This window comes from Gallus gallus, chromosome 5 (genome assembly GCF_016699485.2).
Source record: "Gallus gallus isolate bGalGal1 chromosome 5, bGalGal1.mat.broiler.GRCg7b, whole genome shotgun sequence".
NCBI lineage: Eukaryota > Metazoa > Chordata > Aves > Galliformes > Phasianidae > Gallus > Gallus gallus.
Window position 1 is genome coordinate 7,586,259 of NC_052536.1, and position 23,342 is coordinate 7,609,600.

The 23,342-nt window shown below is 37.9% G+C and overlaps 1 protein-coding gene across 8 annotated transcripts in view; it reads right to left on the bottom strand.

The window, feature by feature from the left end:
- Window positions 1–1,095: 1,095 nt before the first annotated feature.
- The window catches only part of PARVA (parvin alpha), a 62,082-nt gene continuing 39,835 nt past the window's right edge, over window positions 1,096–23,342 (bottom strand). For 6 of the 8 annotated variants that reach the window (XM_015286436.4, XM_046942255.1, XM_046942258.1 and 3 more), the window contains 9 exons: window positions 23,165–23,305; window positions 21,062–21,177; window positions 16,521–16,579; window positions 15,425–15,444; window positions 14,018–14,079; window positions 13,283–13,351; window positions 11,560–11,661; window positions 10,733–10,805; window positions 1,096–7,279 (listed from right to left, as the gene is read on the bottom strand). In XM_015286436.4, the coding sequence (XP_015141922.1) occupies window positions 7,203–7,279; window positions 10,733–10,805; window positions 11,560–11,661; window positions 13,283–13,351; window positions 14,018–14,079; window positions 15,425–15,444; window positions 16,521–16,579; window positions 21,062–21,177; window positions 23,165–23,305 (719 nt within the window). In that variant the 3' untranslated portion in view covers window positions 1,096–7,202. Of the gene's footprint in view, window positions 7,280–9,277; window positions 9,387–10,260; window positions 10,294–10,732; window positions 10,806–11,559; window positions 11,662–13,282; window positions 13,352–14,017; window positions 14,080–15,424; window positions 15,445–16,520; window positions 16,580–21,061; window positions 21,178–23,164; window positions 23,306–23,342 lie in introns of those variants that run through there. The other 2 variants (XM_025151217.3, XM_040702137.2) reach the window with 2 other exon arrangements.

The window sequence follows — 23,342 nt, forward strand, 5'->3', positions numbered from 1 at the left end:
CTCTTTCAGTTACTGTGGAACTGTTTTATATACAGAGATGCATCTTCAGCTGAAAGCAGACAGTGCAGGGCCAACAGGGTGAAGAAATGCTCATTTCCTTAAATCAACGAAGCGCTCTTCTAAGGAGGAGCAGAAATAACTCCCAGTGGTGCAGAAGGGCACTAAACTCCATGTCTTTCACTTCCTGGGTGAATACCAGTGAAGTTAATTGAGGTAGCTAGACTATCTCCTATTTGTTGTACTACAATGTTTTGTTCTCCTGGGTGAAACCCATAAAATTCAGGACAAAATTTGGGACAAAAGCCGTCAGGGCAGATGGTGGGGCTTAGCACTGTGGATTCAAAGCAGATACACTTCTTTCCAGCTCTGAGTAATGGGGCTGGGATTGAAGAATGGCATTAAAACTCACCCTGTCCTTAGTGTTCCCTGTTGATTAGGCAGGTCATTTTGGTAGTTTCAGCTTTACAAGCAGCCTAAAGATCAAACACCTGCTTCTGGACTCATTCCAGTAATTCAGTGGCTAAAAACGTTCATCTGTGGCACCTTACGTGCCTCTATCTTTGACTGGTTCCAACTTCTGCACTGAAGCTCCTGCATTAAAGGATCACAACAAAAATACGTTTGTAAAAAATCAACGTCAACAGCTTCTTAAATGCAGTTATTTTCTGAAATGCACAAGTTCATTTTGACCGTTTTAACATTCCACAAACATTCTGTTCAATTTGAAGTCGACAAAATTACCTCGCAAAATTCTACACTATAACCAGCTGCAAAATCCCAACTAAAGAGCTCAACACAGCAATATCAAAGCAAAGGCACGCTTTGCTGTTTTGAGTTAAATATGGCATTTTCCTGACCTGCTGCTGTTAATCCATTCAAGCATATGTTTACATGGCTGTTTCTGCCAACCCACTTTCAGCTGTCACCGGCCTCCACAGAAAATAATAATAAACACCGAGTACACCCACAGGGATGTAACTGAGAATAGGTTGGATGCATAGAGAGGTCTGGAAGCTATAAGAACATGAAACCATCCAGCCTTCCTCAGGTTTCTTCCCATACATGTCACATACTTCAGCCCCGAAACAACAACTGTTGATTTTCAGGTGATATTTTATTGTGCATGATAACAAAGGTTTCAGAAGAAAGCCACAGGAAATATGAGCAATGGACTGTTGCTTACTTACAGAGTACATAGAACATATTCTGTGAAAGCTACTAACTTCTGTTGAAGGGAACACATTAATGTAAAGTAAGCATTATTGTGAGATACCTTGCAAAGTGAATTTTGCACACTTTTTTTTCTTGAATTTGCACTTGAAATTTAGAAACTTGTATTTAAATGACACTAACATTGCTGCAGAGTGCGTAGCATTAAACTATTATACAGGAAAATATCTCATTATTACTAAGAGAAGTAGGCACACAGAAAGTATCATCAAAATACAAAACATTAGCCCTAGAAAATGTCAAATGACTCAAAAGCTCTTTGGAAAATCTGTGTATGTTGAGGTATGCATTACCTTTGTAATTTTAGTGCCACTATTTTCATTTTTCCTGTGATACAATTAAACAAAAATCATACTTTAAACCAATTACAGCTTTCTACAAAGGATTTATTCTGCCTTTAATTGTTTTTTAACTGTAAAGAGAAAATCCACACTAATTCTCATAGCAAAATGGTAAAACTCTAGTAGGTAACAGTGCAGAAAATCCTGCAAGAGGTCTACAAGGCACTGTTCTGCTTCTGAATGCTTGACATACATACAGGCCACGTGTGATGGCTGATTTATAAGACATGAACAACAGCAATTAGACCTAAAGCTGAAGTATAGTGTATTAAATATCATATATATTTTTTATCTAATGAAATAAACTCTATCATTTCTAAAAGCCATTCTGCTTTACAACATTATGGGCTGCAGAAAGATGTCTGCAACATTAAACAGATACGAATTTTGAAAGATACTTTATGAAAATGAGTAAGAACAAAGGTCAACCAAGTAGCACTTGGGTCAATTGATATAGTTTGCTTGAATGTACACCATTCCCAAATACCGTAACCCCCTCTATAAACAGAAGAGACCAAATGCTCTGTTGATCTCATGCCGCTGATTTATGTGCCAACAAGCAAGTTGGTCCACTGTCAACACAGAGTAATCCTATCATGAGCCTGATGTGTGTATCAGGTGAAATTACACAAGGATTCCTTTGATACCTTTTTTTTCTGGGACCTCTTCTTGATGGCAACTTAATGCCAGTCAGCTTTGAAAGAAACCTGGGGAGCTGACCCTAAAATAGTAGGATGCTAGATAATTATTTTAACGATGACTTTTTGACATATTATAAGAATCTACAGCTCCTTTTTGAAAACAAACAAACAAAACAAAACAAAAAAGCAACCCAGTTTTGTGCGGTTGACAGAATCCATTGACAGGGAGGGAATGCCCACCTTCAGCCACAAAACAAACTTGGCTACCACACCGCTGCGATGGCAAATAGATGAATTTCAAGTTCCTTTGGCAGTTTCACGATGTCCCAGCATCAGAAAAATGTTTACTGCCTTTTTGTTCCTCAAGACAGGGTAACATCTGCTGGTTTTCAGTGGGCTCAGCTACCTGTGGGCCTTCACATGACAGAGCACAACACCCAAACACACCGGTCTGGAGGACGACACTCAGAAATCACCATGAGATCTTAAGGCTGTGGCCTGGGTTTAGAAACCCAGCCAAAGTGGGAGACAGCATCCTCAAGATGAGAGGCTCCCTCTGGAGTCATCAGTGAAACGGGCCTCTCCAGGTGACTGCTGGTATCTTATATTGGTTAAATCTATTGATTTTGATCTATTTAAGCAGATTTTAAACTAACTGTAAATTAAACTGGGACTGACCTAAAATGTAAACATCCTCTATCCTAACATAAACTGAGGGAAATTCTGTATCCGTTTGCACACTGACAATATAGACCTGTGTACTGAGAATAAAAGCATCATAAATGACAGCAGAACATGGCCCAACTAACTCAACATTTTACTTCCCTGCAGGAAGGTGTTGGCCTACACCAATTGTTGAAGAGCCAACTATCTACAGTAGTACTCTATATCTCTATAATATTCTGTATCAAAGCAATAAATATTAGATATAATCTATTTCATATTTCATATTTATCTGATAGCTATTTAAATCTACATTGTTATATATAAGCAGTGACCACTTCTACCTGGCAGCATACACTACTTGTGTGAATGTGTTAAAATTATCACATGGGTTTATATTTACGTAGGACTCTCTTGGTTAAATAGCAATTTAAACTTACATAAATTCTTAACATAGGAAGGAAATTTGTGCAGAGGTTGGACATTGTTAAATGTTTCCAAGGTTCTACATAGCATCATTTTAGCATCAGGATTCCACAATTCTATCTCAGTTTTATGTTGTTATTTTTTTAAAGACTGAAAATACAGGTAGAATAGACTTCAAAATCTCCAATAAAGTTCTATCAATATAGCACAGGAATATGTATTTTCAAGTTTAAGAAAAAACAGTTCCATGGTTCCTAACCTTTTCTCCTCTACATACATAGACCTCCTCTTTACAGAAAGTGCACTCCTGAAAATAAGGACAATCAAAACGTTATGGCACTGCTGAGATGTGAAAGAGTGTTTCAATTGAACAGGATCTGCAGAAAAAACATCACACATTTGTTAATGAACTATCATAATTACTATAATCTAGCTCTGCAAATAGAAAACTCACGTGCTAAATAGTAAACTACGTTGAAATTGCTGCTGGTTTGTATGAGAGAAGCTCCATCTCATGTTCCTCCAAAAAAAAATGGTTGGTTAATTCTGTTTAGCTTCTCAGAAAGATCAGGCATATGAAAGATATAATGAATATGTTCATTTTCACAGAGGTAAAAATGGCCAGTTATTTACCTGTGTAAAATGCAAATAACTGTTACTTTCTGTAATTCCAACTTCAGAAACTCAGTTAAAAAACATAGAGGTAACCAAACATTTTGATGAATGCTTTTAGAACACAATTTCTGAGTTCAGAGAATATCCAGGTATTATCCTTGGAACCAAATACTGACTCTCCTTTGCAAAAGCTGATACTTACTGAGATTTATTTATTTACGGAATAATTTCTGTGGCCGTCCAGCACAGTCAATAGCATCTTGTTATTTAACATTAGCTATTGTTCACCAAAGGTAGAATGTAATTGCTGCCTTCCCTTTAAGCTGATGTTGGACTGGAAAGCACTAATTAAAAAAAAAGCCTTGAAAATTGAAAAAAATATTATGCTTTGTGCAGTAATTAACATACAGCTGTTAGTTACTGTAGTTGCCAGTACTGCATTGCTTCAGATGAACAGTCTCAAGAGCTGACAGATTGCCTGCCCTTTCACCTACAGCAGTTCTGCCACAATGGGATGACTTGCAAAAGTCTCCTTTCTACAATAAAGAAATTTCCAATAATTTTTGCCTCAGGATTTTTTTTCCTTAGTGTGTAAGGCAGCATTCCAAGAAGCTGTGGTGCACTGGAACACTTCACTTAAGAAGGCAGCTAAAACTGACATGAAGACGTCTAATATATGCTTAGTTTACTTCTCAGCAGTTTTGATGATTTATACTTGTGTCAGGCAGCCTCTAGAGCTTCTTCATGGAAACATAACTGATGCTTGATAGCAGCCTAAGGAAAGAATCAATTCTCATTTCTCTTTTCTGTCTTTGATAAGCTGAAACCAAACAGGTAACAGCTTATTGTTGGTCATGATTTAAAAAAAAAAATGTATATATATATATATATTCTTTATAGACACAAAAAATGGCCAAACTTCCTCACACTGTAGCAGAGTCTTTGCAGATGTGAGTAGTTTCAATCTACAAAGGTTGTTCCAAAAGTAATGCCTCCTATTTTATTATGTTGGCCACACATCAGAGGCAGATGATGGTGGGATGGCAGTAGAGGTTGAACCTTCCCATTAATATTCCATCATGTTTTGTTGTGTAAGATAGATGGCAGCAGAGGGGCAGTGTGACAAAACGGCATCTGACGTGGGAGTACGGATGAAGCAAAGTGGGGGAACTGAATTCTTCCATGTGGAAAAAAATAGCACCAATTGGCACTCACTGGGTGCTTGTGTCCCAGTCAGCTCATCCACAAGAGTCGTCAGATTATGACCAGGGAACTGTGTAGGTAGCTAAATGCTGGCTTCAATGCATTGAAACTGATGATAGCAACATTAGAGTATCACCAAGCTTGTGTCACCTAGGTCCTATGAATGCTCACAGAGGAACAGAAAGAACACTGCATGCAACTTTGTCAGGATCCAGTGAACCAATATGAGGCTGAAGGTGACAGTCTCCTGGATTGCATCATTACCAGTGACAAGATTTGGTGTCATCACTATGAGCCAGAGTCAAAACAGCAGTCCATGAAGTAGCAACATGTGAATTCTCCATTCATGAAGAAGTTCACACAGGTCAAGTGATGTGCAGTGTCTTTCGGAATAGGAAAGGGGTGAGCCTTCCTGATTTCCTGGAACTCAAACAAACAGTCAACTCTGACAGCTACTTCACCACACTGACTAAGCTGAAGGCTCGAACATCTAGAGTCAGGCCAGAGAAGTTGGCAACCTTTCTCTTGCAACATGACAACTGTGGACACCAGACCAGTCTGAAGACTGTGGAACATATTGCCATTATTGGTTGGACCATCCTGCCACACCCACCATATAGCCCGGATTTGGTGCCTTCTGACTTCCACCAGTTCAAGCTGATGAAAGATGGATTGCATGGGCAACATTTTCTTAGCAATGACACCATCATAGCTGCTGTGATACAGTGGGTCAGCTCCACTGGTGCAGATATTCACAAGCGCAGCATGCAGGCTCTTGTTCATTGCAGGTAAAAATGCATAGTTAATTGTGGTGACTATGTTGAAAAATAGTGTTTTGTAGCTGTGAATTTTCTCTATCAAATAGTGTTATGGATGCCTACCTGTGCGACCTACTGTAGGGTTACCTGCTTTAGCAGCAAGGTTGGATTTGATCTCTTGAAGTCCCTTCCAACCACCGTGATTCTGTGATTCTGTTATTGTGCTCTTTGTATTGGTTGTAGTTTCCATGGAAATAAATAGGAGATATTACTTTCAGAGCAACCTACATAAAAGTAGTGTTTTTGTAGCTGAAAGGCTAGAGGAATGTTTCTGGAAAATAAGCATTATTTTTTTTTTGCTGGACATTAGGCAACAAAATCCATTCACCATAACATCAATCAAAGGGATAGATTCTAAATTATATTTAGTAATAAATCTAAACTTATAACCTGGCAATTCCATGTTCCAACTACTAAAAGTTGGAAAAAGAAAAATAAGCCAACTTTCTAACACTATACTAATAATACAAATACTACACGGAAACTGTGTCGTACAGGTGTGCTCTCCTGAAAATGTGTACTTGGGGAAAAAAGCAATAAAAAAAGATCTCCTTCATGAACAAAACTAAGTGAACAAGCTGCAAAGTGTACGTAGGTGGAATGCTCAGTAATACATATTTATAGAAGACTATCACATTATAATAAGACTGAAGGAGGAAGTAGCCACTTCAGTTTGTACCCAAAAAATTCAAGCCTAACTGCTCTGAAAATACAAATTAATTAGGTTAAATCATTGAGAAAGTCAATTCTTTTCAGCTCTGATGTGAGGAATAGTACTTTACTGTTTCTCCATATGCACATTTCTTAGAATTTGAATGCAATATTTTGTCATGGGCAGAAAAGCATTATTCCTCTCCCCAGATTAGAAAAGATGTATTTCATAAACACTGAATTAGATGCCTAGTATAGAAACTTCCTATGTTTGGCTTCAACAGCTGATTTGAATTAAAGTTAATAAATCTTTTTTTTCCATTGCTGCTCCACCTACTGCAAAACTGTAGAGATGGAGTTATTATTGAGACATGGATTCTCCCAGAAGATATCAAATACCTTCCTCCAAACTTTTTTCATAATTTATATTAGTTTTACATAGTCTTAGCTTTAAACCCACTATGGAAGAAGTTGTGCAAGAGAAGTCAATTAAAGATTCTTCAGATAAATGGTTTAGTTCCTTCTAGGATAACAATGCAGAGGAATATTGGTGAAAAATACGCTAGTTATGATGTTTTCTTTGTTAATACTTCTTTATGTTCCAAATGAATTCTTCACTCCACATTCCTGTATTTGGTAAACAAGTTATACAGTACTCTCAGTGTAGATTTCAAGTCACAATTTACAATATCTAGAAAAAAAAGACAAGGAAAAAATTATTAGCAACGTGGTAAGTCCAAAACGTTTTCAGAAAAAAGTGCTCAATCTTCTATTCCCTTTTTCTGCTCAGATTAATATCTGTAAACATTAGAATCATAAAGACAGTAAAAAAAAGAGTAGAAATATAAATAAAGCAATTTTTAAACTACTGACTCAAAAACCATTTTGTCAACCACTTTTAGTTAGGGTTACAAATACCTAAAGTTGCTGATGTAGAAATGCAACCAAATTTTCAAGGCCTATAAGATAAAAATTGTACCTAGTTTCACATATACTGACAGGACTAAACATTCAGTTAGTTGTGGCCAAAATGCATCAATCTCAAAAAAAATTATCAAGTAGTAAAAAATACAATTTTTCTCTTACATATGGATTACAGGACACTGGGCTGCAATTTCCTTCAAGATAATTAGAGGCAAGGCTAACACTTCTAAAGGACTTAAAGAAACTAGGTGTATAAGTGCCCCTTGAAGATGTTTCAGAAAATGCTTTAGGTAAGCTGATGTACATGGCTGAATTAGTCCTTGGACACTCAGCATCTAAAGTAAAGGATTCATGCGGAACAAAAAGCTAATGAATACCTGCTGTTTCCAAGGGAAGTTGTTGAGAAAGTCAATATTATTTCACAAGAAATCTATAAAACAAACTGACATGTACCACTGCAGCAGGCTACATTAGTGCTTCAAGGGATATTTAATCTCAAACAGGGACTTAGGAATTGCCCACCAGAAAGGCTCCTTTCTTTTTGTCGACTGTACAGGAACTCAGTCTCCTAACTTTGGTCCTTGGAGCTAGCCATGAAGGTGTAAAGCTGATGGTGTGCATATTCCCACTGTTTTCAAAGCTTCCAAGGAAACCCATTAAACTGTGTATGTAATCACCAGACGACTTTACCAGTTTTGCCATTATATTCATCTTTACTGATGTTTCTCACAGATGGTGAAGGGGTTATACTTGGAAGAATGAATTCAATCAAAGCTATGTATGTTGTTCCAAACCATGCTGTGAAGGGCTAAAGATACCGGGGCTGCTCTGAAAGTGATGTATCCTATGTTATTACATCAACCCACAATGTCAGAGGCAGATGTTGGTGGGATGGCAGTAGAGGTTGAACCTTTCCACCAGTATTCTGTTGCATGCCATTGCCGTGTGACAGATGGCAGCAGAGGGGTACTCTGACAAAATGGTGCCTGACACTGAAGGGGAAAAATCTTCACCCACTGATATTCAAGGACACTTGCTGAATGTATAGGCAGACCAAAGAGTGGAAGTGGGCACGGTGAGGCGGTGGGTGGTGCGTTTCAGCAGCGGCGACAGACGGTCACCTCCACTGGTGCAGACTTTTACAAGCACAGCATGCAGGCTGTTATTTGTCACTGGTAAAAATGCACAGCTAATGGTGGTGACTATGTTAAAGAACAGTGTACTGCAGCTGAGAATTTTCTCTGTCCAATAGTGTTATTGTGCTTTTTGTAACTGTTGTAGCTTCCATGGAAATAAGTAGGAGGCATGACTTTTGGAGCAGCATACGTATTAGCCACATGGCAAAATGACATGCATGGATAAAGGTTGAACACAGACAAGCTTACATTTCTTTATGAGATTATGCACGGTCATGAAATCATGGCCAAAAAGTTTTGTGATTCGTAGTAAATCAGATAAAAAAATGCTTGCTACAGAATGAAGAAAAAATGCCAAAATCTACAGGAAAGGCATTTTGCCCCACCACATCACGTTATACTTTCTAATACTGTTTGTACATAGTTCAGGAAGTTTCTTCTTTCATGCCAGAAGCAAGCTGCATAATGCTTTCATTTCCTAACACAGAACTTCAAATGAATGAAGAGATACATTCACAAGTCTTTGCAAAATTACCAGATGACTCCATCATCAGAAGAGAATTCCAGAGAAAGGTCCACAGTAAAAAGCAAAGTGCTCCCAGAGAAAGAAGAGTTACTTCCATGGCTAATGGTGTTTGACTGACGTGTATAACATTTTACTGGTTGCAATTTTCAAAAAGCGGAACTTCAGTTTGGCTTTGATTTGCACGTTCCAAGAGGTAATCTGCAAAGCTCAAACTGCAAATGAATTTGTTATAGACTCAGTAGATTAATGTTCTGGCCATTTTTAAAGTAAAAGGTCATGGAAAGCTTTTTAATACTCTTTCAATTATATTGCAAACAAGCCAAATAAACTGTTGACCCCATAAAAATCATTGGTTTTCATACTCATTTATTTAGCCACATTCTTTTTTCCACTAAATATGTTTTTCATATTCTGAAGCACTTTTCAGCATTTTTTTTCCCCAAGAACCTCAGAGAAACAGTGTAGGAATTTAAAGAGTATTTAGCCTATGCATTTGGGGTAAAATTCTTTTCAATGCTCTTTTGCTCACTGGAAATTTTATGTATGGGCATTGTGCCCAATGTAACAACACATAAAACAGAAGTGTTTTTCCATTCACGTTGGGCAGGAAGTTTCATATTAAGCATTTCAATAATTGCACAAGAAATGTCTTATATATGCTGAAATATCCTTATGGCTTGATTTATACTGGAAAAATTAGCTGTCCCCTGGAGCAATAAATACCCCAAAAATTAAATGCCATAAGAATTTTAAACCTCCACGGGGAACAAGGGATCACAGATATTCTCTGTTTTACTTGGATCTCAAGATTTCACTGTTTTCCTCTTCTCTTTTTGACTGTTTCAAACATAGAAGTTTGTGACACAGCTACCACTGCTGCAGTTAAGCATGATTGTGAAGCAATCAAAAGAAGTGAAGAAGGCTGGGTAGATGCAGATTAAATGCATAGGCGGCATAGGCTTAGTCCTGAGACATGATTCTGTGCACAGGACTGCTGTTGTCACAATTTGGAGATTGGGAGGGATGGAAAAAGAGCAGAACAGAGCAGAAATTGATTCACTGTGTCAGAATCTCCAGTGTCCTTACCATAAGAAGTCTAAGCATCAGTTTCTATCATTCCTGAGGAAATAATGATCCAATATTATGGTAGGAAAAGACTGTGTCTTGAAAACACATACATTAATTATTGCGATAGGTAACCTGCAGCACCCAGCTGCCACCATTGGGAAGATGCACAAGCTGCATATCCAGCTCCTCCATGGCAAGAACAACAGAAACAATATGAGTGCCTCATACCACAGGGAATCAAGGGTCTTATATAAAGCCTGAAAAGCTGGATTTAAATCTTGTATTTATACAAGTGAAGAGGAGTGGAATCCTGGTCCTGCTAAGGACAGCAACAAAACCTTCACCTTCAGCCACCTGAGCACTTTAAAATGTGCCTTGACTTTCTCTAATGCATTAATATTTTAACCTTTATTTAGTTGTAATAAAACCCTATGAGATCTGGTTCTAACACAGATTTTTTAAAGAGGTGCAAAAAAAGTAAAATAGATACCTTCTGGTCTGGGCTTTGGTTTTTCCAATCCACCATCTTGCATTAGCTCAAATGCAAAGGATACATTGAGGACCTAGAAATATGATACAGGTAGTTGTTATTATGATCTATACACAGTATACTAAAAAAGGTCAAAACAAGATGCACTTAAAGCTGCAGATCCATACACTGGGAAGGAAAAAATAAATAAAGCCTCCATATATCAGTCCAGTGTTTCAGAAATATGAAAGTAAAGGAAAAATAGCATGTGAACTAACATCACACATAGAAAAAACAGTCCCCCAAGTTTACAAATTGGAACATGATAGCTTACGCAGTGTGCATCTTAGATAGCTGAACTGCTTAGACAGCAACCAACATAAGGGTAATGGTCAGTCTTACAATGATACATCGTACATATGTATCTTTATGCCTTCAAAAAATATGAAACTTCAAATGTCAAATTCTTCGATGTTGGGCTCAAAGAAATCAGTCCTGTCATCAATTTGTGTGTAATTTTAATGAACACTAAGGCTGGCTCAATGACAACATCACACAATGGTTGCCAAAATCAGTTAATATTTGCTAGACACCCTATCATTAATGTAATTTTCCCTTTTATTCTGAGTAAGCATTAACACTGAGATTAAAAAAATGCTTGGAAATGGTTACCAGTTCAGCCCTGTTCTCTTTGGTTTTCAGCTATCAACACTGAACCCATACAGAAAAGTCAGTAGCATCCCTAAAACCAAGAAGTATGTTTGCTTGGGTGTTTTTTTTGTTTGCTTGTTTTGTTTTTGTTTTGTTTTGTTTGTTTTGTTTTGAAGAGAAAAATGAAATCTCATTACCTTTTGTTCAAAACTATCAGGAGTCAAGAAAAAGCTGTGAAGAGGAACAAAATAGCCTTCTAGGAGACCCATTAGCAGGACTAAGTACACACCATCTGCAAACTGTAAAAAGAGACATTTCTCAGTATGTTTTCTGAATACACGCAAAGAATAAAGTTCCTGTAGAAAGCAGTGGTCATTGACTTTGATCTGTGTCTTTGTTTTCTATTCGGCTAGTTGCAGGAAATCAGAACAACCACTTTTCAAGCTATCAAATAGCACACACTCTAAGCAGAGAAAAGCAGAACGAAGGTGCAGTCTGATGACTACACTGAAATTCAGTATGTTGAAGGAAATAAAGGAATAAAGAATTATAATTTCCACGTTACACGTTCATCTCTATCTAAAAAATAGTAATATTCATGAGACTTTGTTCAAGGCATCTCACTCTTAACCCTGTGGCATTAAGTCTACCATAATCAAACTCCGAGATACCAGAAGCAAACTATTACCTGAAGGGAGATTGTAAGTGAGGTGGGTGTCAGTCTCTTTTCTCAGGTGACAAGGGGTAAGTCACAAGGAAATGCCCCCAAGTTGCGTTGGGGAGATTTCAATTGGATAAAAGGAAGAACTTTTACACAGAAAGGATGGCCAGGTGTTGGAACAGGCTGATCAGGGAAGTGGAGGAGTCAACTTCCCACATCCCTAAGAGGATGTGGTGCTAAGGGACATGGTTTAGTGATGGCATTTTTTGATCTTAAGGGTCTTTTCCAATGTAATTGATTCTATCATTCCTTGAGGTAGCTTATTTTGTTTCAACTGATAGAAATACAGTCTCTCACCCTAGGGAGTACTGCTTTGGCTATATGCTTAAGGTGTTTCTAGGCATGTTTGAACAACATGCTTTTTTCCCCAAAGTTAAACAATGCAATATGCAAGCACAGTAACACTTTTCTGAAAGCCCTTACAGATCCTTTCCATCTAAACTCAATTCTACCTTTAAAAAACCTCTATCAGAGTGAAAGTTATTCAAATAAAGCAGAAATTCTTAATAGAACACATCAAGACACTACATAAAGCCTGCTGTGAAGACACCAGTTTTTTCTAGTGTGGGTAGCCTCCTTCCTGTCTGACCTCCTGCTGCAATTGTTCATATAGGGATTTTTTAATACCACAGAATAAAGCTTTTCTTTTAGCTTCTTTCTAGCCAATTTAGCATCTGAGAACAGGAAAAGATGACCACGCACCACATTATTTCTGTGGCGCAATCAAGCCTGCAGCTCAGCTGTACAGCTGCCTATACACTTGAGCAGCTTCTGTCTCAAGAATGCATCTCACTGAATAGAGCCATTGTAATCCCATGAGATTACTTGCCAGTGTAAAGGTAGGCAGGAAACAACTGTTCATCTTGAAACTGTATCAAACCAAGCAGACAGAGCCTCTTCTGATCAAAACAGGCACAGGTTCTTCTTACAGCACTTAGCAGCACCCAAGAGGTAGCATCTGCTAACTAATTTTTATGCTAATTAAAGTACAAAACTGTTGCTGCCCTTATGATTTCTCTGCTTAATTGGTGAGGGTTCTCCTCATACGAATATATTTAAAACTGAAGGGTTTCCCACTGAAATAACATTTCAGAGCCTGATCAATAACAATTCAGTTATATTTCTGTATAAAGCTGGGGGCACAGTGCATTACACAGCACAAGTGACCCTCTCCTTTAACAAAAGCTATAAAATCCTACCTGGGTCTCCAGTTCAGTGACCTCCAAATTCAATTTGTTGAGGTGCTTGTTCACAAACGTGATGAGAGTCTGAAACGTGAAAACAGTTTAGTGAAGGTCTATTCAGTCGGGCACCTGTTCCAGACACAGAGTACACACTCCACTCAGAATAGAACTTGCAAGAGCAAGGAGACTGCAGGACAATTATTTTTTTCAGGTTTTAAAACTGAATTATGAGATTTAACTTTTTTTTTTTTAAGAATGATAAATTGAAATAAAATAAACACGATGTATATGAATAAAAAATTCACTGTTACAATACAACAGCTTCAAAAAAATACCTTGTGGCAGATTGTAGGGAAATGGGTAATTGGGCTTCACTCAAATCTGACAGGAGCCCAAATCCTCCAGGTCAGGCTACTGGCAATTGTAAACTGCATACCTTTTTGGTGTCAGTAAACTCGACCAGCCCGGCTGGGTTTTAACCAACATACACTTTGTGAGAACTTCTTTTTGATGGAAACTTTGAGAAACTCTTTTTTTTGTGTGTCCCAAAGTTAAGTTAATGTTGCTAAATACTATCAAAAAGAAACATTATAATAATGAATCTCTATTTTTGTTTTCAGCATAAAGTTTAATTGTATTTAATGTATGCAAATGATGCCTATTTTATATTATATACATACACACACACTACAAATACACACACAAGCATGCAGACACACGTTGTACTTATTAAAATAGAATCCTTCCAACCTTCTTTACTACGTTGAGCTTGTCTGGAGCATGGTCAAATAGCGTGTCAAATGCATCTCTTTCTGAAAAACATACAGAGATGTTAATATACTTGGAAGCACTTGTCCAAATACAGGATGAACACTTGATTAAGCACACACTTGTTTAAGTCAATGGAATCAATAAAATGTTTCAGTATAGTCTCTTTGTATTCCAAGTACTATATATTTCACATATTTCTCTCTTGCTTCAGGCTGCTTGTAACTGATTCTCTATTATTAAGAGAAAGCACTATTTTCAAGTACAATTTGGACTACTTAATAAACCTGTTTCTCAAAAATGAGCAAAGAGTAGAATATTTATGCACTGAACTTTACACAGCCAGATGCAGGGAGCTAAAGTAACCAACTTATTTTGTTCAGAAGAATATGACTTCACATCTGGAGTTACTACAGAGGAAGATTTTCCCCGGGGCCATATATAATATGCATATATCGCTCAGCTGACTGCTACACTGTGTTATTTACCACCTCACCAAACTTACAACTACACCTGTAAAGAAATCTTTTGCATAGATCTTTTTGGATCATTCTGATATGTAAACAGGACATGGAACTGTCCAATGGAGGACAGGCAACCTAAAGTAGAATGACTACAACAGTACTGTGGTTACCTTCTGAAGGAGAAAAAAAGAAGAAAAAGAGCAATTGTCATTTGGACAACCACATGAGTGATAACTCAACAAAAAGTTACATCGATATTCCTCAATTAAAAAACATGCTAAGAGTACATCCAGGAACATTTGTAGAAGGCAGATGTTTTAGGAAGTAAGGCTCTCAAATATCATGGGAAAATGTGATGCCTCCAGTCTTAACTCAGCAGTAAGGCAACAACTAAGACAATATAGGAAACAAATGTTGAATTCTTGGTGGGTGTCCATCTAAGCTCCTCAGATGGTTGTGTTGTGCTGGCCAGGCATTTGGCCAGTCTCAGTACTAACCACGAGACTTACTGGCACAGAAATACGCTGAAGAATGACCCCAAGTCATTAAAGTGTAAGGAGGTAATGGATACAAGAATGCCAACATGTTCACCAGTGAGTTTACCGTAAGATATGGTATCATATTATGCTGGGAGCTTATGATCATTAATACTATTTCAGTAATGTTCTGGAGGCTAAACCATAAAGCACCTGCAAGCTAGCACAAGCTGAGAAGTACTGAAATGCGCTTTAAAGATGGTCACACTGATTTTAATGCTTTTCTCCCTTTGTTAACTGTCAGAACAGTCTGTGGCAGATATATTCATATATTTGCCAGGGCAATTAGAAATCCTCTACTTCCTTGCAGGTTAATCAAAGTGACCACTCATTCCAGAACTGATGTATTCTTTGGATGACTTAAGAAGATAACAATCAAATGAACTTACCATGTCTTCCTGAAAATGCCCTATGGAAAACAAAACAAAACAAAACAAAACAAAACAAAACAAAACAGTTAAATATGTAATCCACTTGCAGACGTAGTGCTGCAAAATAAAACAGCCTATGTGGTCAGATCTTTAGCTTGGTGAAAACTGGAGGAAATTCATGGGATTAAGAAAATCCTCATCAAGTTATTCCAGCTGAGACTTCGGATTAGTCTGGAGTAAATCAGCATAGTATCTCCTGGATTCACAGAAGTCTCATAGGAAGGCCAGTTCTCAGGTTTCCTACTGCTGAACCACCAAATCAACATACCTTGCCTCAGTAAAGACGACATTTTCATGTTGATTTTGTGAAAAACTTTTCCTTTGCCTTAAATGCATTTATCACAACACCTGCAATACAATTCCAGCCAGGACAATGCTTGGACTACATTCTTAATAACTACAGCATTTTGCTCCAGTTGCTCTCTCACATAAATATTGCACATAAATAAATCTAGAACGTTCAATAAGAAGTTATTAGTCTGAATTCTCTCCAATCTATTAGGGACTAGGATATTCTCCTACTACTTTCTGTTGGTTTGGAATGACTTTTCTGCTATGAATTGCTTGGTGAGATGACACATACAGAGACTACCACTATCATTTTTCACATTCCTAAAGTCCAAATGGCTCAAAAAATAAAAGTCATATTGCATTCGAAAGAATCTAGTTCTCCTTTAGCAAATAAATATCAATGTAAAAGAATGAGACATATTTTTGTATGTTTAAAGGCCTTTTGAATGCAATAATAAGTAAGAAATACAATAACTATAGAAGCAAATAACAGTAAATAGAAAATACAGAGATTTCGAATATCTTCACTCTTTTCTATTATCTCGGTCTCCTGTTTTTAGTTCCCCAGCTCTGTATTTCCACACCCTTTTGTATTTTTAGATGCATGCTTACAGCTCTTGCAAAGGCTAAAATACAATTACTGGCTGATGCATCATCTTCCCTGGACCCCAATACCAAAATCTAAATATCAGCAAATGCTTGAATTTCTGAGACGCATCTGTGTTCAATTACTGCACTGCTGGCAAAAGTGGTGTTGACATACTCAGTGTTACCAGTTATTTCCTCTTGGATTTGTCGAGACTGGAGGATTCCTTCTCGTTTCTGGAAGAAATAAAGAAAGACATCTTAATGCTTAGGGTACAGTAAAAATGTAGTTGTGATCTACAAGCACCATCAGGTAAGAAATCTACAAAATAAGAGCTCTTTCTTTTTTTTTTTTTTTCCTAAGCAAACTTCCAGTAATATATTATTTCACCTTGGAAGTATTTCAGAAAACTCTCTTGTACAGTAACAAGAAACTTGAAACTCCACCTGTAGAAGGAAGTATTTCTTTTCTTCATTGTTCTAAACTCACTTTTCTTTTAAAGGCCCCAATTCAGCGAGATATTTGAAACACTTAAACGCATATGTAAGTACTTTAGTAGATTTATATCTTAGTGAGTTGAATTAAACCTTATATTTCAATGAATACCTTGGCAGATGGTGCCCATGCTTCATCTTAGGCAAGATCCTGCTCTTAAGCTACCTGTTCTTTCTGCCCTGCTCATGCACTTCTTTTTTTCACCTCGATCTTTTCCTTTCCTGACTTTTCTCCACACAAAGGCCTCTATTTGCTTGTGATGGAAAACCAAAATGGAGGATAATCCATTTACAGCATGCTCCAGACCCTCGTCGTCATGGTGTTAATATATGCCTTCGCTCCAATGCTCTTCTGATGCGAGAAGCCCTTTATATGTGGTGTTTAGAACCCCGTGTCTAGAAACTGTGCACAAAATGGCAGAAGCCAACTGAAATGGTAGCAATTTGAGTCAGTTGGAAAATGAAGCAGTTGAAAAAATTTCACACAGTTTCCAGGATGCTGACTACAGTCATCTGGTAGTGGCATACATACCACGCATATGTTTTGCTTCTCTTTGTGTTCTTTCTGTTAATTCTATTCACTGAAATTAGCAAAATTTTGCAATACAGAAAGAAAAGCCAGGCAACTGCTGACGACTGCATGTAAAGTCTAGACATTAGGCAATTATTCATGATTCTTCGCTCCTTGCCATACAAGGAAATAAGAAAAATAAATTTATGCTGGTCTCAGACTTGTCTTCCATGTGGAAAAAAAGAAAAGGAGAATAACAATTTGGAAAAATCCTTCGTGGCATGTAAACTGGAGCTATTGCTCTTCCCTGCTTTGGAAAAGATAATACACGCCCGAACCGGAGGCAGCCCTGGGTGAATGACGTGCTAAGGATTTGGCCAGGCTTGCAAGAAAGCCATACATAGCACCCTCTCGGTCACTTCAGACTGGTACTTGGAATAACCTGAATTGTCCTTCCAGATAGGTGATACAGTTTCAGGGGGTTTCCTTCACATTTTTTAAAGTTCTGTTACTAAATCTCTTGCATATGGTTAAAATACTTTTAAGGAGGAACTTTAAACATAAAAACAGAGCGGAGTCCAGTGTATTAAAGACTGAAAGAGGAGGCACAGATCAGCAGCTGAGACCCCTTCCATCATATATCTTGACTATCTGAGGAAAAACGGCATCATTTAGGACTATGTTCACCTCCAGGTTATTCAGACAATAAGCACTGAACTCGAAGTTACGATCTAGCTCAAATTAGAATTACACCCCGGGTTGTGTATTTTTCCCTTTGCTGCAGGGTGAAAGGAAATTTTCTATTTCCTCCTCATGATGATTCTGATGTGCCAATGATGTATCTTGGAGCAAAAGCCCTATCACCCTACTCCCCTGTGACTGCGTACCACAGCAATGGCAACTGTACTTCTCAGTTCCCAGTCTGCTTATATAAGGAAGAAAATGGCTTCTAATACTTTGCTTTCCCACTGCAAATGTGCAACATGACCTAAAACCTTCTTTAATATTAATAGAAAACATATTTCAATTTTTGATAACTAGTGTTAATATGAATAGGAATTCTGCATTTCAATTCTACTGTTGATAAAAAAGATAAAAATAAGTACTAACATTAATGGAGTTTCCAGGTTGCCCAAATATGAGATTCACCTGTTGGATACTTGAAAAACTTTATTTGGATAGGCTTAGCATATTGCTCCCTCCCAGCTGAAGGACTCCACTGAAGGCTAAGATCTTCCTACTTACATACTGTCTGAATTTGGTAGAGCAAACAGACAAAAAAACACCTGAAAGTCAGGTAGGATGTCTAGAAATGGAAAGGGTCTCTTCATCCATCTTTGCATCAGCTGCACATAGGCAGTTTTCTATTAAGAGATGGCTAGCTGCTTTGTTGCCCTTGACTGCTCTGCAAACGCATTCTTACACTCTCTGACATACATAATCTGTCATTTGACCATTCGAGTATGGCATAACTAATTAACTAAAAAAAAAAAGATAAAATGACAGCAAGATCCAGCTCTCCACAAATTCTCTCAGTTGTTTCAGTAGACAAGATCAAAGAAAGCCTGGGCTTTGTTCAGAGTTATTCATTCTATCAGTCTAGAAGGAAAGGAAAGCAATATAACAAAAAAGCTACAAAAGATCCAAGTTCCAATTTTTCACAAATCAGCTTAGCGCATGTATTTCATAGCACTCTCATTGCTAACAGCTTTTTTCTTAAAGAACAGCCAAAGGAAACAGAAGCTTTCATAAGAACTGTGCTGATTACCTGTTGGAAGTGAACAGAGTTTTTGTTTCAGAAATATCTTTCTATTTCAGTAAGCTACACCCAGCCAACACAACCCTCACATTTGGTGCGTTTCTCAACTGAATGAAATAATAACTGAATTAAGGTAGTCTTCCTTTTTTCCCCCTACTCCTTTATCAATTGTATACAGTAGAATTTAAAATCAGCTAACAGTCTGCTGAGCTTCCCTAGGCACAACCTCACTTTACAGAACGTAGGAGGGTTTAGAACATCAGGCATGCAAGTCTGAACATCAAATTATGCTTTACATTCTGCTGATTGCTGATTAAGTTTTTCATTGAGTTCAAAGGGTACATGGTGATGAACAATACAGAACCAATCCCAAAGGATATGAAAGGTCAATTTAAAAAAGAACACCCTCCATAAAATAGAAATGAAAAATATCTCTAACAGTTACAGTAAGAATACTGGCCCCCACCCTCCGTTAATAGGAATCGACATATCCTTGGAGTTCCACTGATTGGCTTTCATCAAGGACTGAGTCTGCAGGGTGAAATCTTCAGCAACATAACTTGGAAGTTATTTTGGTGCAACTGCTCTCTCTGCAATCTGCTGGCGCCTGAGCTACAGCTGTGTAGCTAAGAGGCAAAGCACTCAGCCAGATTCTCCCACTACTTATTGTTTTTAAATTGGTTTATCTCTACCGACTTCAGTGGATTTGCTGTTGAACTACATTAGCCTATTAAACAAGAGGAGAATTATGTCCATCGATTTCAATGGAAGTTTGGTCTGGACATACGGGGTGACAGCAGAATGCAAGACCTGGTTCTTTATTTAAGGAACCACAATGTTCTTCTTTTTTAGTTTCTTATCCCAAAGATGCCCTGGCTGCTACACCTTTGCTTTCTTAAGTTGTTTTTACTAGAACCCTGAGATAAACCAGGATGATAAATATGTTTATAACATCTGAAGGAAAATGTTTGAGAATAATGTTCCTCTGAAGCCTTAGATGCACAACTGCATATTTCCTGGGCTTCTCTGTCATCCACTGAGGAGAAACCCACCAAGCAGAATCTGACAGTCAGTGAACGCATCACTGATGCAGCTACCAGAAATTCTCATTCAGATTCCCCCCTAAATTACAAAACCTGTCAGATGTGAATCCTGGAAAAAGAGGAGGTACTTTCTCAAATTTGACACTTAATTTCAGAAAGCAATACTTGAGAAATGGCTCACTGCAGCTGACAGTTCGGTGTTAAAACACAAATAGTGACAGTTATGGTGTGAAAAGTAAAGACAAAGTTAGCTGGAAGAAAAGCGAATTAAATGGGAAGAGGCCAAACAAGATAGAGCACGCACAAGAACATCTGAAACCAAAATGGTAAACAGAGTAACATAAGGAGTTTGGATGGATGTGGCTCTAATAAGGAGACTGACTGACACAAAAGATTTAGTTGATGGGGCTTTTTTGCATGCTTATGAGAAAGCCAACACTGTAATCAGACTAAATTAGCATGCACAATGCTGAAAAAGAATATTTAGTCACCTCACATGAATCTAAATGTAATAAACAGTGACAATTCATCATTCAGCGCCAAGAATGATTTGAATCTCTACACAAGTGAGAATATCGTCAAAAAATGGGAAAAACAGAAATTCAAGAGATCATATTGGGTGATAAGTAAATGCATTCCAACAATAATAATGCTTCATGTATTTTTAATGTCAGAGCCTGGCCACTTCACAATCAAAATATGACATTCTGAGCCACAATTCAATCTGGGAAAGCACTTCTGCCTTTCTGTGGTTGAAGCAATGTCAGCAGGGAAGATGTACGTGTGATTCTTGTCAGCCAAAGGGACGTACACATGCACGCCCAAACAGAAACTCTAGATGTCTTTTTCAAAGGAAAAACCCCTCACTCAATTTCCCAGTGCTGCGAGGAGCTGCTTAACACCTCTCTTACCTGCACAACAACAACCTGAATGGACACATGATCTGGAAGTCTGATTGGTGCTCGGAAGTACTGCGATAATGCAACCAGGAGATGAAGTATTGCTACGAGACTTTTAGCATGAACAGCTGAAATAGATATTAAAAGCACAAGTTACAGACTGCAACGTCACTAGAGCATGCGTCTTTACTCTTTAGGATGCAGGGATTATGGGACTCTCTTCCTCTTCCCACCTGGAGCCAGGGGCACTTTTAAGGAAACTCTCCTTTATTTTTCTCCTGCTCAAAAAGTCATGTGAATGCAACCCAGTCAGTACTATTTGTCAGCACCAAAGCATCAGTTTTTGCAACATGTCTGGATGTCACAGACTGGTGCAGATGGAAATCTAAAGCTAATCCAAAAGCCAGATTTCATGTACGACAGCTTCAGTGATGCCTATGCATTCTCCTTGCCTTTCCTTTTATTCCCTTTACTTCAATAAGGATTTATGGACTATCAGAAAGATATTTTTGTATTCATAACATGCACTTATTCATTTGTAAGTGTCACAAAGTCTGCAGGATAATAAACGAGCCTGTTTTGGCAGAAGCCCTAAGCAATAACTTACTAAACTCAATGACTCAAACATTCCTCATGAAGTTGTTACAGTTCTTGTTATTGAAGCTTTTTCACAGCAGGTTTCATATGGGTAGTTAACACTAACATGACTTACAAGATATCAAAAGCTGTACTGTAGGAAATTTTTAATCAAGTATCAAGCCACTGACATCAAAATGAATCTTAATTCTAATTCTTATTACTCTTTCACACTCCTCTTTTTTTTTGATTTTTGCACTTATAGTCTTCCCCAGAATAGTATTCCAAAACAACTTTTGATAGCTACAGAACTTAGTTATTTTATGTATGAACTAACCAATAACTACTACCTTACCTCACTGTAAGGCAAGATCAGATTCATTCACATATTATTCATTATCTTCCAGCACAAGCCTCAAATACGCAGCAGAGATTTCACCACCTACCATACATATAAAATGTGATATCACTGTCAAATTCTGCTGGGGTGCTAGTGGTAGGGGATGAAGTGCTTTAGCAGAATGCTACAAGACCTCTGCCTGCCTAGCATCGATGTGTGCTACAGCTGGCTACAGCTGCTGCAGTCTATCTTCAGCTCTAAAACACATGTAAAACATTAGTTTAAAACTAGAAGTTAAATCAGCGGGCTGTTCCAAACACCCTGTATCCAGCTGTATGACTGAATATGCAAAAAAAAAAGAAAAGAAAAAGCCCCAAACCAAAGGGAAGAGGACAGGAAACTCAGTGGGAAGACACAAAGGGGAAAGTCAGCGATGTCAAATGTTCACTCTTCCTCCCTGGAGCCCTTTCTTTCCCTCTCATAGAGCGGTTGGGACTAGAATATGTGACACAAAATATGTGACAGTTCACACAGAATATGTGACAGTTCAGCTCAAGACAGGTATAGGAAACAGGCACACTGCTACATGCTGATCCAGGTGTTCACTAGGCTGAAAACTTAAAAAGATTAAGGGGCTTAATTTTCCAACGCTGCTGATAACCTGCTTTCTGCAACACATATCCATTGTGTTGATTATTCCTACGTAGATAATCCTAAGTTCATTTAAAATACAATAGAACAGGAAGGGTATAGCACTAATCTTGAAGAGAGTTTTGTAATCAAAAGCAGTAGCTCAGATTTTGTCCTAAACAACCAAAAAGATTAACATATAATCTGTACGTCTTATACAAATGCAGTGTCTGGATCTACCTCTTCCTCAGCACTTATGCACTTACCTGTCCCTTTCAAGAAACCAAGTCAGTAACAGAAAACTTAAGGTGGTATGCAAATGGACCTGAAAGCAGAAATACGGTGTTTCCCTTAAAAGAAAGTTTAAATTGGAGGCTGAGCAGAAGGAAAGAGAGCAGAGTGTACTGCATGTGTTCTGCCTTTCCCTTACCTCCTACTGAAGAATAGCTCCTACCATAAATACCAGGTTTCAGCTTTCCCTTAGCATTAGGTATTTAAGAATTCCAGATAGCAACTATAAACTCTCAGCTGTCAACTAATGGGAACAGCACAGAAAACAAACAACTTACAGTCAACATTCCACTTAATGCTTCTTGGCGGGAGCTTAAGCGTTTCATTGATCTTCTCGAGCACTGTCTGTAGCTTCTGCTTCTGAGCAATTTCAGACTGAGTAACTTCAGCAACATTCAGCTTCTCACTTTCAAGTTTCTCTGAAGTGAAGAAAAAACAGCCAGTGAACTCCACATC